The sequence below is a fragment of the Schistocerca gregaria genome, chromosome 1 (assembly GCF_023897955.1).
Source record: "Schistocerca gregaria isolate iqSchGreg1 chromosome 1, iqSchGreg1.2, whole genome shotgun sequence".
NCBI lineage: Eukaryota > Metazoa > Arthropoda > Insecta > Orthoptera > Acrididae > Schistocerca > Schistocerca gregaria.
Window position 1 is genome coordinate 553,777,471 of NC_064920.1, and position 18,530 is coordinate 553,796,000.

General features: G+C 47.5%; 1 protein-coding gene across 3 annotated transcripts in view; it reads left to right on the forward strand.

Moving 5' to 3' along the window:
- LOC126283468 (dipeptidyl peptidase 1-like) overlaps window positions 1–18,530 on the forward strand; it is a 93,825-nt gene that overhangs the window by 19,472 nt on the left and 55,823 nt on the right. For all 3 annotated transcript variants that reach the window (XM_049982277.1, XM_049982295.1, XM_049982287.1), the window contains one exon: window positions 64–236. In XM_049982277.1, the coding sequence (XP_049838234.1) occupies window positions 77–236 (160 nt within the window). In that variant the 5' untranslated portion in view covers window positions 64–76. The remainder of the gene's footprint in view (window positions 1–63; window positions 237–18,530) is intronic.

The window sequence follows — 18,530 nt, forward strand, 5'->3', positions numbered from 1 at the left end:
TCGAACCTTTGTTGTAACCAATTCAGTAATCCTATCATGGAGTGGTTGTTTCTTGTTTTACAGGTTTTGTTGAAACATGAAGCTGACGTTAACAGTCGCAATATTGGCAGTCCTGCTCCTAGCAGGCGCTGAAGCTGATACGCCAGCCAACTGCACCTACGGGGAAGTTCTGGGCACCTGGACATTTTATGAAGGCGCCCGCACCTTCGGCAGCTCGGTAGATTGCTCCTCTTACGGTAAGCATGTAAATGAGAGATTTTTCCAACACATACGAACACCCTTGTGAGAGGTCCCAACGACCTTACCGTTCAGCCTGATTAAAAAAAAAAAAAGAAATGGAACATTTGAGTAATTCAGAACACAAGTGCAGATTCAGACTATAAGACAGAAGACGAATGAGATGACAGCAGTCACAGGAGAACAGCATGCGTAATTAACGTGTAATTAACGAACTGATAAATCTGATAGAGCCTGCCAGGGTGACCGAGCGGTTCTAGGCGCTACAGTCTGGAACCGCGCGATCGCTACGGTCGCAGGTTCGAATCCTGCCTCGGGCATATGTGTGTGTGATGTCCTTAGGTTAGTTAGGTTCAAGTAGTTCTAAGTTCTAGGGGACTGATGACCTCAGAAGTTAAGTCCCATAGTGCTCAGAGCCATTTGAACCAAATCTGATAGAAGTTTGCCACCTTGGTAAACAATTTTCTCGCCAATTCAGAAGCGACCATTTTCATCCCAACATAGAGAGCTACTGGACGAGAAAGTCCGCATAATTTTCAGCTTTCTACAAGCCAATTTAGTAACATATTCCGTAGATGGCGAGTCTATTGAAAAGACAGATCTTTACCATTAGATTCAAAGTCAGTTCTCTGCAACGGTTTGGCGGAGGGAGACGTCATTGTTTGAGGAAGAGCCCGTTTGGCGTTTATTCGGGATGGCGATCGTGAAAGCTCCAGGAGTCGCCTGCTCTGATAGTCTGATCTGCCACAAGAGGGACAGCGCTGCCTCCCTTGTCAGGTTGGGAGTGTGGGAATGTTTTTCTGCAGTGTAACAACACAACTGTGTCGTCCTCGATGTGATAAAACCGGGAGACGCACGCTCCAGCCTCACTCTGAAGCAGCTCCTAATCGCGATCGGTCGACTACAGTTTATCGAAAGACTAGCATGCACGTCAGCAGTCATCTTAGTCGTAAGACATTCTGCACATCATTACTTTGAAACAAGATGTGTTCAGTGAGTGTGCGAGTAGAATCTGATCGCATTTTTCGATAACTGAGTCTGCGTAAGTTGATCATTGTCAGATGCAGCAGCCTGAGCGTGGTAGCTTCGCTGGCCTATCTCAACAAATAACGTAACGCGACTGTGCAAACGTCTCTAAGCCAACGCCTCAATGTTGTCACATCTCTGTAGACAGCTACTGTTTTCGCCTGCAGCCATTGGCGCTTCACAGTTGGAAGCTGGAATCAGTTCTGAGAGCTGTCAGGGATCTTCTTACACCGTCTCGACTACAGTGTAGCTAACAGTCGTTTCCAAATCTGTGGACGGTCCGCCGACTTCAGTACTGTGCACTGACGTGCTGCTGTTCTCTTTTCCTCGTGTAAAACTCTCTCATCGCTCATTACGTGTATATCATCTCTTGCTTGTTTACCTCTAATTACCGTGCGTACTTTTCTCGAAAGTTTGGAAAATCACTCACTGTTATTTACGAGGAGCGTTCAATAAGTAATGCAACACATTTTTTTCCTCGATCAGTTACGGTTGACAAAACGCGGAATTTGTTGTGGGACGTCGTGCAATATTACTGCCTCAGCCACGACAGTTCCACAGAATTCCAAATGGTCGCGGCACAGTACATAGCCTTCAAATGGCGTCTGTAACAGAGCTGCGCACCAAGCAGACAGCTGTCATTGAGTTTCTTTTGGCGGAAAACAAAAGCATTGCAGATATTATTAGGCGCTTGCAGAAGGTCTGTGATGGCCGACCACACACAGCTGCAACTCCTGCAATGTTGGATCATGTAGATACTGTCAGTTGAGGTAATCCACGTATCACAAACACCTCGCTGCACGACTGGACGTCACTGTTGGCAGTGTTCAAAAAATTTCATTGGACTGTTCTTCCTCATCCATCCTAGAGCTTGGACCTCGCGCCTTCCATCTTCCATCTGTTTGTCCCATGTGCACATACAGGCCCTCCCATTAAGTTTTATGCTGGAAAATAGGGTTTTGTAGTCAAGAGAGTGGGGAATAATACTGTGTATCGGAATCATAAATAAAACCAACCTGCTTTCAGAAAAAAATTAGTTGCAGTACTTATTGAACGGCTCTCGTGCTTCAGTAATCTATATATCCATCTTTAAAATTTGGAGTTGTGGATTCTTTGCTATTCCCACACTGTGAAGGCTGACTCTCTTTTTCTGCGTTGTCCTCGTGAGCAGTACAACGATGTTGATTGAGTCTACAGTTCTCGGTTATTCCTGTATCCCTTCTCACGCTGCAAGTGAAACAGCAGACCGCAAGCACATTTTGATCAGTCATACTTCATCTTTTCTTTTAACAAGTATCACGAAGAGTGATAATTTCCTCCAGGGCTTCACAGGCCTGGGCGTTTTCAAGTATTTACAACAACTGTCGCTACAAGTCTAGAACGAAATGTCTTCTTATTGAACTAAAAAGCGAGTAAAACTAAAGTAATTTGTATGATACATTATGAAATCAGCGTTTCGGTTTCACTTAAGACGCAGGTGCTTTAAATTTTTCATTCAATTGACAGACACGAACCACTCAATAAATAATTACACACATTAGTAACATGTGTGGAATTAAACTCAGGACGACTGAGTCTTAAAAAACTAAACAAATAATTGTACTGTAAAATAAAAATGTAATGGCGTCGGCAATGCGGACACCAGTATTAGCCAGAAATGTCGCTTGTACCTGGGAATACCGTGTGAATGAATCCTGAGTTGCGCTCTGCCAGTATCACAGTGAATGCGGAGTTAGGATAGCTCATTCAGTATCAAAATTCTTTAATCAGCATGATGTCGATATCGGCGTCACAGCGGCGTGGTGTGGTCAAAAATGGTTCAAACGGCTCGAAGTACTATGGGACTTAACATCTGAGGTCATCAGTCCCCTAGATGTAGAACTACTTAAACCTAACTAACCTAAGGAGATCACACACATTCATGCCCGAGACAGGATTCGAACCTGCGACCATAGCAGCAGCGCGGTTCCACACTGAAGCGCCTAGAACCGCTCGGCCACAGTGGCCGGCGTGGTGTTGTCATCCAGGCAGCGTGCTATCTCAGCACAACTCAGCAGAGGTGTGTGTGATCCCGCAGGTTGCTGCCTCAGCAGAAGTGATCTCTCTGGTGCAAGGCAGGTGTGACCCGGCTGCCGACAAGCTCATGCTGGACTGCAGACAGTTCCAAACAAGTGGTAAGGAGCACTGGCACCTAAGGCCAGTTGGAAGACCCTCAGACTAAGGTGGACTGTCAGACGATGATGCTCTAAGCGCACCCTTCACTTGATGGATTGGGTCAAGACAATGGACTATCAGGCCTAGCTGGTGGTTGGCAGACCAGCGGCTAGCCGACGTCGCTGCTTGATGAGGTGGAAGTTGCTCAGCTCCACACTGGACCGATAGCTAGCATGGAGACTGTCACGGCGTCACCGGAAATCAGAAATCCAGGACCAGTACAAGAACCGGTATAAGTGCTGCTAATGGCTGAGCTATGGGCATTTACAGTCGTTCTGGCCAGCTATTTCGTGACAAGAGCTCGCCTCCTGTCATGTAGGTGGCTATCATATTCTAGAGTTGAGAAATGGAAATATAGTCCACTGCTGTATTGAGGAGTGCTACGCCTACAGTATTCTGATACATGGAGGCAGGATTCTGCAGATGGCTAGCCTGCATGTCCCTCAATGGGTTGCGAAGTCTGTCTCTGACTGACGCCACGACAGAAACAATAACGAAAATATAGGCAATCTGTACAAATACGCAAAAGTGCACATCTGTGAAATAAATGTCTGTTATTGGATAATATTCAGCACCATTTTCCTTCGCTTTGTGCATAGCAACAAGTTTTCATCCTCCTTGACATATTGTCTACAGTATGATCGAGACACTGCTGTTGATGCCTATAACAACTTTCGACGACGACCCTCATGAAGTCAATCAGTGTGTGAGGAGGCTTCCTGTAACACCGCACTGTAGGCTTCAACTGGTCCTAGGCATCTTCAGTTGGGATCGTGTCAGAAGATACCAAAGGCAGTTCCAGCGGGTTGATTCCTCCTTCCTGCAAAAAAGGTGTTCATGAGGTGGTCACAGTGTGGTCGCATACTATCATCTGGAAAGAAAGAAAGAAACCTGTACCGATATGTTGGCTACAGGGCTACATAATACACTCCTGGAAATGGAAAAAAGAACACATTGACACTGGTGTGTCAGACCCACCACACTTGCTCCGGACACTGCGAGAGGGCTGTACAAGCAATGATCACACGCACGGCACAGCGGACACACCAGGAACCGCGGTGTTAGGCCGTCTTCCGCTCACGCCCCAACATCGTGCAGCCCGCCTCCAGTGGTGTCGCGACAGGCGTGAATGGAGGGACGAATGGAGACGTGTCGTCTTCAGCGATGAGAGTCGCTTCTGCCTTGGTGCCAATGATGGTCGTATGCGTGTTTGGCGCCGTGCAGGTGAGCGCCACAATCAGGACTGCATACGACCGAGGCACACAGGGCCAACACCCGGCATCATGGTGTGGGGAGCGATCTCCTACACTGGCCGTACACCTCTGGTGATCGTCGAGGGGACACTGAATAATGCACGGTACATCCAAACCGTCATCGAACCCATCGTTCTACCATTCCTAGACCGGCAAGGGAACTTGCTGTTCCAACAGGACAATGCACGTCCGCATGTATCCCGTGCCACCCAACGTGCTCTAGAAGGTGTAAGTCGACTACCCTGGCCAGCAAGATCTCCGGATCTGTCCCCCATTGAGCATCTTTGGGACTGGATGAAGCGTCGTCTCACGCGGTCCGCACGTCCAGCACGAACGTTGGTCCAACTGAGGCGCCAGGTGGAAATGGCATGGCAAGCCGTTCCACAGGACTACATCCAGTATCTCTACGATCGTCTCCATGGGAGAATAGCAGCCTGCATTGCTGCGAAAGGTGGATATACACTGTACTAGTGCCGACATTGTGCATGCTCTGTTGCTGTGTCTATGTGCCTGTGGTTCTGTCAGTGTGATCATGTGATGTATCTGACCCCAGGAATGTGTCAATAAAGTTTCCCCTTCCTGGGACAATGAATTCATGGTGTTCTTATTTCAATTTCCAGGAGTGTAGTTTGCAAATCCTTGTCTCGACACTTTTAAGCACTAAAATTTCCCTGATAGCAAAGAGAGGCGTTCGACATTTGTACATGATACTGGCTCAAAACATGACTGAGTCATATCGCTGCTGGATCCATAGGACTACAAGCCTAAGGCGTACATTGGTGCCTACCCACCTCCACACACATCTAGGGAGATGATCAAGCGACAGACAACTCCTGCACTCAGTGGTGAATGGAATCTGACACCACTGTTCCAGGATCCATTCCAGGTGTTCCCATGTCCCACAGCTGTGTGCAGAGAGGGGGGGGGGGGGGAGGGGTGACCAGGAGGCGAGTTTGTAGTGTCGTTCTTAGCAAATGCCTAAAGACAGAATTTATGGGTACCCACTAGTCGCATTTTGTAGGTATTAGTTATCAGCTACTGTTGTTGACCACCAGCTTTCACTGTGAGACGGGTATTCAGTATTTTGTGTGTCACAGTAGTGGCTGAAGGTTCGAATTACCTACCTGAGGTACACGCTGGCTGACACAGCGGGCAGCTTCCCACGCTGTCAACCCTTCTTGTCGTTAACGTGCACTGAAGTCTTCAGTTTCTAAATGCAATTACAGGTAAGTTATTCTGTCAACTATAGGTTATTTATAGAAAGGGGAAAAATGAAGTCATTGGAATATACGAAGGGCTTATTTCAATAGTGGAACAAGTCCATTTTTGTTCATTTTGAGATACAGAGTCCTAAAGTTAAATGGGCGCTGAAAAATCTGCAGTTAAGATACCAGAAATATTCAAACATATGGCTTCTTGCTAGAGATGAACCTTTCTTTCTGTTTGTTTGGATCATTAATTTCAGAACCATTATAGGCAGGAAGAGGTAATGGACTTGTACCACTATTGAAATAAGCCCTTCATACCAGATAGCAGGCATTATCCAACCAATCCACAGAAAAGGAAGCGAAACAAAGCCTAGTAACTACAGAGGAATATCGCTCCTTGCAGCCACATACAAAATATTTTTCAAGAGCCTAGAAAGATTAGAAACGAGACAGCTGGACAATGAGTTAGAAGAAGATAAGTAGGTTTCAGAGCTTGGAGATCTGTACTGAACAAATGCAGAACCTTAAGACCATCCTCCAATACAGCAAGAAACGAGCCATAGAGCAGATAGATAACTTTGCAGACTTCCAATACACTTTCGCCTACGTGCATAGACCCACTCTCTTTGGAATAATTACAAAAACCAGGACTCAACAAAAAGCTCAATAGGTTGGTGTAAGTCAGCCGTTACAACACCAAGTCCAAAGTAACGAGGACGATTCTCAGAGACTTTCCTGATCAGTAAAGGGGTGAGGCAAGGGGATGGTATTTCATGTATATTATTTAATTTCGTCCTAGAAATAATCGTCAGGGAATGGAACAGATCGTAGGCAACGAACACCTGACTAAGGATGTGGATCAAAGCAGATAACCTAAGGATTCTATCCGTGGCTTTTGGTGGCGACCTGAACTTAGTGGCCGACGACTTGTAAGAGGCTTCTATGCAACGTCAAGTACAGCACTTACTAGCAGAGGAAGCAGGTCTGTCAATAAACATAGCAAAGATCGAATTCATTACCAAGTTAAGGATCTCTCAATTGCGAAGAGAGTCAGCCATAGCAAGCATATTAAGAGAGACAGCACCGTAAAATACCTTGGAGAATGGATCTTATGTGACATCAGGGAAAGGACAGCTCTCGAACACAGGGAACTCAGACTGCATAGGATATACTAAACGTGAAGAAAAATGTACACCTCGAAACATCCACCGCTTAATACTAGACTAAGACGCTATAATACTGTAGTCAGAGTGCCTGGCACTATATTTTAACTAAGAAGTTCCCAATAAGAGTCTTCGAATTACAAGAAATGAAATTCCTGCAAAAGATAATGGGACAAGTATCCTACACGCTGGGAGGCAATGGTGCAAACCTCATCGTCAACTCTACCAACACAAAGAAAACCTCGCAGATGCCATCAGAAAAATATGAGTAGCTTTCTGTGGCTACATGTACGGAAAGGTGTTCCATAGGCTCTCCTATAAGATCTTCACAGTACAAGCAACTAGAGAAACACTTAAAACAATTTCATACACTGTCGGAAAAAATGCAACACCTTCAAGGACTATGTTCAGTGGCACATCAGGGTATAAACAATTTATATATATTATCTGTAGTGCTAGTGATTCATTAGTCATGATCATCGGCGATCAGATGGCAGGAGGTCATCTTTCTGTGCACCCTTCATGTACTAGTCTACAGGCGTTAACTGTGCTGAGTTTATAGGTGAACAGTATTTATAACGTTCATGCCCTTCTAACGATTACATATTCCTTTTCACCAGCTTGAATGGAGTCACATTGTGGCCTTGCGGGAAGCTGGATGGACGTCTGGATTGCTGCACATGTTGGGCACAATGTATATGGTGTGTCGCTACTTTTATCATTGGTCGGTGGAATATTTCCACACCCACAGAACAGGTCCGCGTAACACAGACGTAAGTCAAGATCGATGTATTGTGCGAGCAGTGATGGCCAACCGACCATCATCCAGGGACGAAATCTGGGGGCGCATACTGCACCTTCTGTGTCCTCGGGAATCACTGAGAACCATTCTAATGCAAAGGAATGAAGATCGCGTGTGCCTCTGGCCAGGCTACTACTGACACCACTACACTGCCAAACATGGCTACTCTGGCGTCGTGAAGAGTCTACTGCAGAGTGGAATGACACTCTGTTGGCTTCAGTGATGAGAGTATGTTCCGTGCTTCTGCCATTTCTTCAACAGGAAGATGACGTGGTATTACAGCAAGACAACACATGTCCACATATAGTTGCAGCAACGCAAAGAGCTCTTCGTTATGTAAACAACTACCCTAGACAGGAAGACTCTCAAATCACTTGTCAATTGAACGTGTATGGGACTGACGAAGCAGGAACTTTCTCATTGTCTAGGGCCTGTGAGAAACATCGCCGAACTGTGAAAAAGGCACAAGATACTTTTGGGCAATCTGTCGCAGGATGCCGTTCGGCACTTTTATGATCGTTGGCATGTGAGAATACATGCATACGTTGCTGCCAGATAGGGGTACGCTATAAATAAATAAATGTGTGACTAGCGCCTCCCGTCGGGTAGACCGTTTGCCAGGTGCAACTCTTTCGATTTGACGCCACTTCGGCGACTTATGCGTCGATGGGGAGGTACAAAATGATGATAATTAGGACAACACAACACCCAGTCCCTGTGCGGAGAAAGTCTCGGACCCAGCCAGGAATCGAACCTGGGCCATTAGGACTGATATTCTGTCGCACTGACCACTCACCTACCAGGGGCGGACGGGGTACGGTATGTACTGGTGTGACTATTTGGGCACCCTTTACTTTGACTCTTACTTTCGTCTGCCTTTGTTATCATATACTCCAACAACGATGAACTACCTATCACCTCACTTGTCACAGGATGGCTTGTCCTCGAGGGAACTGCATTTATTTTTTCCAGTAGTGTATTAGGCAAGACATAATTACTACCATATAGCTACTGAGGCGGGCTGCACGATGTTGGGGCGTGAGCGGAAGACGGCCTAACGGTGTGCGGAACCGTATCCCAGCTTCATGGAGACGGTTGCGAATGGTCCTCGCCGATACCCCAGGAGCAACAGTGTCCCTAATTTGCTGGGAAGTGGCGGTGCGGTCCCCTACGGCACTGCGTAGGATCCTACGGTCTTGGCGTGCATCCGTGCGTCGCTGCGGTCCGGTCCCAGGTCGACGGGCACGTGCACCTTCCGCCGAACACTGGCGACAACATCGATGTACTGTGGAGACCTCACGCCCCACGTGTTGAGCAATTCGGCGGTACGTCCACCCGGCCTCCCGCATGCCCACTATACGCCCTCGCTCAAAGTCCGTCAACTGCACATACGGTTCACGTCCACGCTGTCGCGGCATGCTACCAGTGTTAAAGACTGCGATGGAGCTCCGTATGCCACGGCAAACTGGCTGACACTGACGGCGGCGGTGCACAAATGCTGCGCAGCTAACGCCATTCGACGGCCAACACCGCGGTTCCTGGTGTGTCCGCTGTGCCGTGCGTGTGATCATTGCTTGTACAGCCCTCTCGCAGTGTCCGGAGCAAGTGTGGTGGGTCTGACACACCAGTGTCAATGTGTTCTTTTTTCCATTTCCAGGAGTGTATTATGTAGCCCTGTAGCCAACATATCGGTACAGGTTTCTTTCTTTCTTTCCAGATGATAGTATGCGACCACACTGTGACCACCTCATGAACACCTTTTTTGCAGGAAGGAGGAATCAACCCGCTGGAACTGCCTTTGGTATCTTCTGACACGATCCCAACTGAAGATGCCTAGGACCAGTTGAAGCCTACAGTGCGGTGTTACAGGAAGCCTCCTCACACACTGATTGACTTCATGAGGGTCGTCGTCGAAAGTTGTTATAGGCATCAACAGCAGTGTCTCGATCATACTGTAGACAATATGTCAAGGAGGATGAAAACTTGTTGCTATGCACAAAGCGAAGGAAAATGGTGCTGAATATTATCCAATAACAGACATTTATTTCACAGATGTGCACTTTTGCGTATTTGTACAGATTGCCTATATTTTCGTTATTGTTTCTGTCGTGGCGTCAGTCAGAGACAGACTTCGCAACCCATTGAGGGACATGCAGGCTAGCCATCTGCAGAATCCTGCCTCCATGTATCAGAATACTGTAGGCGTAGCACTCCTCAATACAGCAGTGGACTATATTTCCATTTCTCAACTCTAGAATATGATAGCCACCTACATGACAGGAGGCGAGCTCTTGTCACGAAATAGCTGGCCAGAACGACTGTAAATGCCCATAGCTCAGCCATTAGCAGCACTTATACCGGTTCTTGTACTGGTCCTGGATTTCTGATTTCCGGTGACGCCGTGACAGTCTCCATGCTAGCTATCGGTCCAGTGTGGAGCTGAGCAACTTCCACCTCATCAAGCAGCGACGTCGGCTAGCCGCTGGTCTGCCAACCACCAGCTAGGCCTGATAGTCCATTGTCTTGACCCAATCCATCAAGTGAAGGGTGCGCTTAGAGCATCATCGTCTGACAGTCCACCTTAGTCTGAGGGTCTTCCAACTGGCCTTAGGTGCCAGTGCTCCTTACCACTTGTTTGGAACTGTCTGCAGTCCAGCATGAGCTTGTCGGCAGCCGGGTCACACCTGCCTTGCACCAGAGAGATCACTTCTGCTGAGGCAGCAACCTGCGGGATCACACACACCTCTGCTGAGTTGTGCTGAGATAGCACGCTGCCTGGATGACAACACCACGCCGGCCACTGTGGCCGAGCGGTTCTAGGCGCTTCAGTGTGGAACCGCGCTGCTGCTATGGTCGCAGGTTCGAATCCTGTCTCGGGCATGAATGTGTGTGATCTCCTTAGGTTAGTTAGGTATAAGTAGTTCTAAGTTCTGGGGAACTGATGACCTCAGAAGTTAAGTCCCATAGTGCTCAGAGCCATTTTTTTAGATATAAAATGGTGTAACGAATGCAAGACAGAGTTCAGCAGGAAAATGAAGGAACACTGGACTAACAGAAAACATCGAGGTACTAACAAGAAAACAGCTGCTAAACTTCACTAAGAACACCAGAAGCGGCAGACGACAACATCACAGCAAATACACAAGCACCGTGGCCCATAGGCGGGCCAAACGAGTTTTAAAGGAATCAGACCACACAAGATATTGCAAAATTATTCACATCTGCTCATATACCTCGCAAAGACACCAAAAGAAACTAATTGTGTGCTCAGTGAAAAATATTTAACTAAAACTCAATACTGAAGTACGTTATGGGAGTTACATTACATGAAGTGCAAAGTCTGACTTAAAATGCTCACAAAATGGAGAAAGGAACTGTTAAAGATTACCTGCACAGTTCACTTCAGCATGCTGTTTCGTGTCTGTTATACAGACATTAACAAAAACAAATAAAAATAATCTATTCACTACTAAATTTTTCTATGCTTGTCAGAAACAATTTGTGGATGCGTGTGGCATAAGAATCAATACACACGCCCAAAAAATATTTAAAACTTTACTAAGAATGATGGAGGGTTTCATTTTAAAGAAAAGCGTTCTTTAAAACTTAAATTCTGATTATTGTCGGAAAAGATTGTACGACATAAGAAGAATCTAACAATTACGAAATTCACTCACTACAAAAATGACAGACATTTAAATCAATTGAGCTATTTGTGACATAATTGAAAACAAAGAGATAAAATTAACACTAAGCTTGAATACTATTAGTTATCTAAGGGACAGAGGTGTCCTTGAATTAATAGTTCTGAGAAACAAACATTTCATTCTTGCGCATGCGTTAGTTTATTATTATTATATTTATTAATTCCTTTAACTCCTTACGTGGAGCATAAGGCTGCAACAAAGACTCGCCATCTTGTTCTGTCTTCTGCTAGTATCTTCATTTCTTCCCATCCTTTTCCTTGCTGATGGCCTTCTGCTTCAACTGACCGTCTCCACGTCATTTTGGGCCTGCCTCGTCTCCGTCGTCCTTGCTTCTCTCGCAAATGTTCATTTGGTCTTCTAAGAGTATGCCCTAACCATCTCCACTTCTTGCTTCTGATTTGCAGCTCAGTTGGCTTCTGGGTTGTTCTTTCCCAAAGAGTATCGTTAGAGATGACATTGGGCCACCGTATCCCCAGGATGCTCCTATCTGTTGTTGAATGTCTGCAGCTTGTGGATTAACCGTTTTGTCACTTTCCATATTTCACATCCACAAAGGAGCACAGATTTTACATTACTTTCAGATATCCGCAATTTGGTCCTCAGTGATATTTCCTTCGATCTCCAGATAGAGCGTAGAGTTGTTAAAGCTCCTTTTGCTTTGTTGATACGGCTGTTAATGTCCTCTGTTGCACCGCCATCTGGTGTAATCATGCTTCCAAGGTAGCATGATCAGTTACCTTTAAAAATTCCTATAAAAATCTTCTCCATCAATAGAATCAGTAACATACGTTTACAAACAAGTTTTTATCTTCATAATAAAGTATTACAAGATCATTTCTCTCAGATTCACAAGTATCAAACCTCCTTCTCTAAAACTCAACTGCACGCTGCTATGCCTCTAATAAGAATATCCTGACCCTGCATAACTGGCTAGCGACCAAGTGCAGCATTTGACTCGCGAGGGAAAAAGGAGATGCAAGAAACTACGCGCTAGCGCAACAATAACCTATGGCTCTGCGTCAAATTTGACGGCTTCGGGAAACAATGGAGCAAATAGCTTTATATCCTACCAATTCTGAAAGTCCTATGGTGTCTGAACGATTTTTCAGTACAAATTCTCATACAGTATTTTATAATGGATATACAAAAGTTTATGCCGATTTTTAAGTAAAGATAACAGGCAAAGAAGAAAATATGTCCTTCAAAAATTTTTACTTGACGGCATTCATTGTAATATTTTATTTGTTTATGAGAGGTGGTAATGATTTACCAAATGGGTTGCAAATGAGCATTTCAATCCCCGTCCACATATTAGAACAACAGATGAAAGTGTTGTCAGGTTTCAATTAGTTTGAAAACAAGACGACAGCATTCAGAGGAAACAATCAAGACAATTAATCAAGAATCAAGTGCCGAACAAATGAAATATATCGTAATAAAGTGACCATAATTTTTATCGCGAGAATAAATAATAGCAGCAGGACCCATCTTGGGAATAGTACTGTCATACTTCCCTCCAGCAGAGGAAAGGAAATACAATAATAACGTGACTATAGCAGGTGTTGAGAGTGACCACCATTCATCTCTTGGCAGTTTTAAGCCCTGGTCAGCAAATTGCTGAAGGCTGATCGAAGTTGGACTGCTGGAATTGCTGCCGTCTCATCCCGAATGTTCTGCTGCTGTTCTTGAAGGCGATGAGAGTTGCATTTGAGGGCTCCTTCACAGAGTGATCGCACACTGACAGATCAGGAGTCCTTGGTGCCCAACTTGGACCGCGACCAGACTGAACTCTGCTAACAACACTGTCAGGCGTGAATATTGTGTAAACGTTGGGCGGTTCGGCCAGCTGTATGGGCAGTTGCTCCGTCCAGTTGGAAGTAACTGTAGATTTTTTCCTCCTCTGTTAATGCTGTCACAAAATGTTGGCAATGTAATGCGCCGAAGTCAGCGTCTGGTGATAGAAGATGCGACTTGCAGGCACTGCACACCAAATCCCAACCTTCCGATCATGCAATGGTGTTTCATGGAAGTTATGCTTATGAGGTAACGGGCGAGTTGTGGCACCCTGAAATATTTTAAGTTCGGAGATGGGGTGGCCGCACGGGAAGCTCGGCAAGCTGGGGTCGTCAGCAACCACACGGTGTCGAATATTAGCCGGAGCAAGAGGGATAGCCCCAGCGCGTGGTCCAGGGCGACCAAGTGGCTGGGAATTCCATGTTTGCGCTGTGTCGAGGACTGTGCTTTGTGTCGACGAAGGAGATTTGTATGCCAGGTGTGCCGAAGATGGCGGACTTAGTGAAACCATAAGGGCAGACATTTCATAGTTCATGTAGAAATTAATAATAGCCAGAGGAATCATGATACCTTAAAAAGAAACATGTACATTACCATTATTTTCACGACGATTCTGATGGTGTGATCAGAATTTCAATATCTTTATTAGTTTAAAGTTTAGTATCTGACTAAATTACACAAGTAACAACCAGCAACGAATTTCCAAAATCTAAACGGTTCATCCGATTTTGTCGATCAACATGTCTTTATAAAGCTATTAGTGATAAACTAAATTGCTATGAATCATAGGGATGTAACTTGAGTAGTACATGAGTTATTGGAGGTCAAAGTGGCCAATTACTATTGCTCGCGTCAGACCATATGTATTCCACAGTTACACGAAAACCAGTAGCAGCGTGCTTATAAATATATTTATTCATCTATGTCCTTGTTTACATCCGATATATACTATTCATGAAGAAAGTGGGCAAATATTTACTGTGTTTTAAAAGGCAAAGAGGCATTAGGCTACTGGCCTACTTTCGTTTCTATTCCTTTGATATACGTTTACTTAATCTGTTTATGTGTTTAATAATGTGTGTTCGAGCGTGTTTGTGGTCCAGCAGTAGGAATATTAATTTAATTTCAAGTTATTTAAATGTTTGTGAGTGTATGTTGGCTTGGAGACATGGCGGGAGCGCTCTAGCCCATCACAGCGCTCGTTACTCCGGTAGGCGACTACCGAAATCAATGGAGAGACTGTATGGAAGAGGGGAGGAGCAGCGGGTCGCACAGGACACGGGGGAGTGCTGGACGGGAAGGCGCGACAGACGGTCGCAGGAAAGACTTGGAGAGTGTTGAGCAGTTTGCGTGTGGCTGCCGACTTGTGCACTTGTGAGATTCCGTGGCTTCTGCAGTGAAGACGTAGTATGCATTTAGAAGTGAATATCACGCGAGGAATGTTGCTGTTCATGACTAATTACGTGAAGTAGGAATCTATTCTTTCCCTGAATGAGATTTTCACTCTGCAGGCGTGAGTCGTGCTTCGGTAGCTCAGTTGGTAGAGCACTTGCCCGCGAAAGGCAAAGGTCCCGAGTTCGAGTCTCGGTCGGGCACACAGTTTTAATCTGCCAGGAAGTTTCATATCAGCGCACACTCCGCTGCAGAGTGAAAATCTCATTCTGGAAACATCCCCCAGGCTGTGGCTAAGCCATGTCACCGCAATATCCTTTCTTTCAGGAGTGCTAGTTCTGCATGGTTCGCAGGAGAGCTTCTGTAAAGTTTGGAAGGTAGGAGACGAGGTACTGGCAGAAGGTAAAGCTGTGAGTACCGGGCGTGAGTCGTGCTTCGATAGCTCAGTTAGTAGAGCACTTGCCCGCGAAAGGCAAAGGTCCCGAGTTCGAGTCTCGGTCGGTCACACAGTTTTAATCTACCAGTCCGGCTTTCGCCGCCGTGCAGTGCGGACGTGTTGTTGTTTCCGCCTGCGGAGCGCGCGCGCTCGCTGTTGTTTACATTTCAGCGGCCGTCACTTACGTGTCGCTTACGTGCACTAGAGCCATGGCCAATCGTTTTCGAAAATCAACTTTACGATTCAACTTCTGCAACGATTACGCACGACCAAAGGCCTTGGAAGTGGAACGCTTCCTACGCGACGTTGCTAAGATCCCAGCTTCCGACATCTTGGGCATCCATTTGTCCATATTAAGCAGTACTGTGTACGTGAAAGTTGTCAACGACGCGGTGTGTGAAAGAATACTTCGTGACACCAACCATGGATTACGCTTTTGCCACGCCGACGGCAATGTCGGAGCGGTCACTGTCGACCATGCCGGCTTAGGAATGCGCACCATACGAGATTTCGAACTCCCGTTCGAGCTACCGGCGGAAGACGTTATCGCGGCTTTCCGCCCCTATGGTACTGTACATGGCCACACTGCCGAACGCTGGGCGCAGTTCCAAACGTACCCCGTTCTTAACGGAGTACGGCAGATCACCATCGACCTCCATCGCCACGTGCCATCTTACCTGCAAATTAGCGGGTGCCGAGCGGTTGTCATATACGACGGCCAACCCAAGACCTGTTCCGGGTGCGGAAAAGAAGGCCACCTCAGATCTGAGTGTCTTCAGCGACGGATCACCCAATTGCCAGGCGCTACCGTGGCACCTACGGCTCCGACGACGATTTTACCGATCACCTACGCATCGGCACTCTCTTCTCCTCCCACCGGCCGCCGCTCATCGGACCATGTACCGGTGACCCTTCCAGCTGCTATGGATACCGCCGGGGCCGACACGTCGCGCTCAAAGCCAGACGCTACTACGGCGCCACTACCAACAGCGACGACTTCCGACACCCACCCCCCTGAACATATGGACACCCCTTCATTTGACGTTCCCGCGACGGCCTTCCTCTCAGAGCGACGCGACTCCCTTCCGTCTTCCGACACAGAGGGACGAACCCGCAAACAACGTTCACCTAAAAGGCGCAAGAGGAGGCGTCGTACGGTCTCGGAACGAGACGGATCACCTCCCCCTGATGCTCCAGAGGCCGTCCGACACGACGAGGCCTCAGAGAACCTACACGACGATACGAATGACGACAACATGACGCCGACTGTGGATGTTTCGATGCCAACTCTACTGGCTCGCTCAGGTGCTCCTGAACCAATGGACTCCACCGATGCTACTGCAGCCGAGACGTCCTCCGCCTCTACGACCGAAGTGGAACGTACGACCATCACAACGACAGCGCCCTCAATGGTGTGGAGTGAGGACGTCGATGAGGACCCGGACCACACGCTGGGGACAGAGTTACCCCAGACGGAAGCATCGTTACGCCGCTGATAACGCCGTCAGGTGGCGCACGGCACGACTCGCCGTTGCCTCGCCCCTCTTCATCCTCCGCCGGTAGAGTTCCCCTTCATGGCGGGGGACGGCTCCAAACCTACCGAATAGCGACGATCAACACTAACACCATCAGCTCACCCGTGAAACTTCAACTGCTGCGAGAGATGATATGGGCGTCAGACGTCGATATAGCACTACTACAGGAAGTACACTTGGCCACACTTCCAGACGTCGCGGGATATAACACTTATCCTTCTCCTGGTGACCACCTGGGACGCGGCGTAGCCATCTACGCCAGAGAAGGCATTCCAGTGGCCGATATCACATACCTTCCATCTGCCAGAGGCATGGCCGTCACCGTCATGGGGACGCGTATCGTCAACATTTACGCTCCGTCGGGCTCCACCCGCAGACGCGACAGGGCACTCTTCTATTCAGAAGAAATCGCTCCTCTGTTTCTTGGACGCTGCGACCATTACTTGTTTGGGGGTGATTTTAATTGTGTCTTGCACCCTAAAGATCAAGTGCCCCACTACAACACCTGTCAAGAACTGCGTCTTGTCGTCCGAGATCTGTTGCTCCGCGACACTTGGGAAGTTCAGCACGGCGACGCCCCTGGACATACTTACCAGACGAGTCACTCCGCGAGCCGCCTGGACAGAATTTACGTCTCTCGGGAACTCACACCCGCAGTCCAAGGTGCAGAACTTTGGCCCCTGGCCTTTTCGGACCACTGTGCCTACATCTGCAACATTCTCTTCCCCAAGCAAGTGGTCTGGCGTAGTCGTGCACCGTGGAAGCTAAACACCTCCCATCTTCATGATACCGAATGTCTTCAACGTGTCACCGAGACATGGGCCACCTGTGAACGTCGCTTACCTAAATACTGCACGACCTTGACCTGGTGGCTGGAATATGCCAAACCTGCCATTCGACGTACTTTGATTCAGTATGGAAAGGAAGTTGCTATGTGGCGCCGGCACACTACCGACTATTTCTACGCCGTTCTCCGCGACCTGGACGCCCAACCGCCCACACCCGACACCCAGAGGGAACGCAGCAGGATTAAGGCCCAAATTGTAACTTTGACACGCCGTCGACTGCAGGGGGCTATGGTGCGAACCCGATATCAAGATTCGGCGGAACAGGAACATCCGACCATGCATCATATCGCCTCCGATAGGAAACATCGGCGACAACAACTCATCACCGAGATCAAAACCTCTCGCGGCCAGCACGTCACTTGCCAGGCCGAAATCGTCAGTGCCTTTGTTGACCACTACCGCACAATGTACCAGGAGGAGACTACCAACAACCACGCTGAGGAGTCTGTGTTACCACACGTAACTCGCACCCTCACCAGCGACGAAGCGGATGAGCTGATGGAGCCCATTACGCGTGACGAAATCCACGATGCAATCAAAAAAGGTGCTCTGAATAAGTCACCTGGCGTCGACGGATTGCCGATAGAATTTTATCGCGCTTTCTTCACACTAATGGCGTCACGGTGGACAACGATGTTTCATGAACTGCTGACGATGGGGAACGGCGTACCGCCGTCCTTCGTCACGGGAATTATTATACCCATCCACAAACCGACAGCAGGTGTGACGACAGCACATTACCGTCCCCTGACTCTGCTTAACGCAGACTGTAAAATTTTTACACGCCTCCTGGCAACGCGATGCCGCAAGGTCCTGCCTAGCATTCTATCCCCGGAACAGACAACTCCGGGCGGGTCAGTTAATGTACAAACGGCCACAGGAGAATGTCGCGATTTAATTGCACTGGCAGCGGCG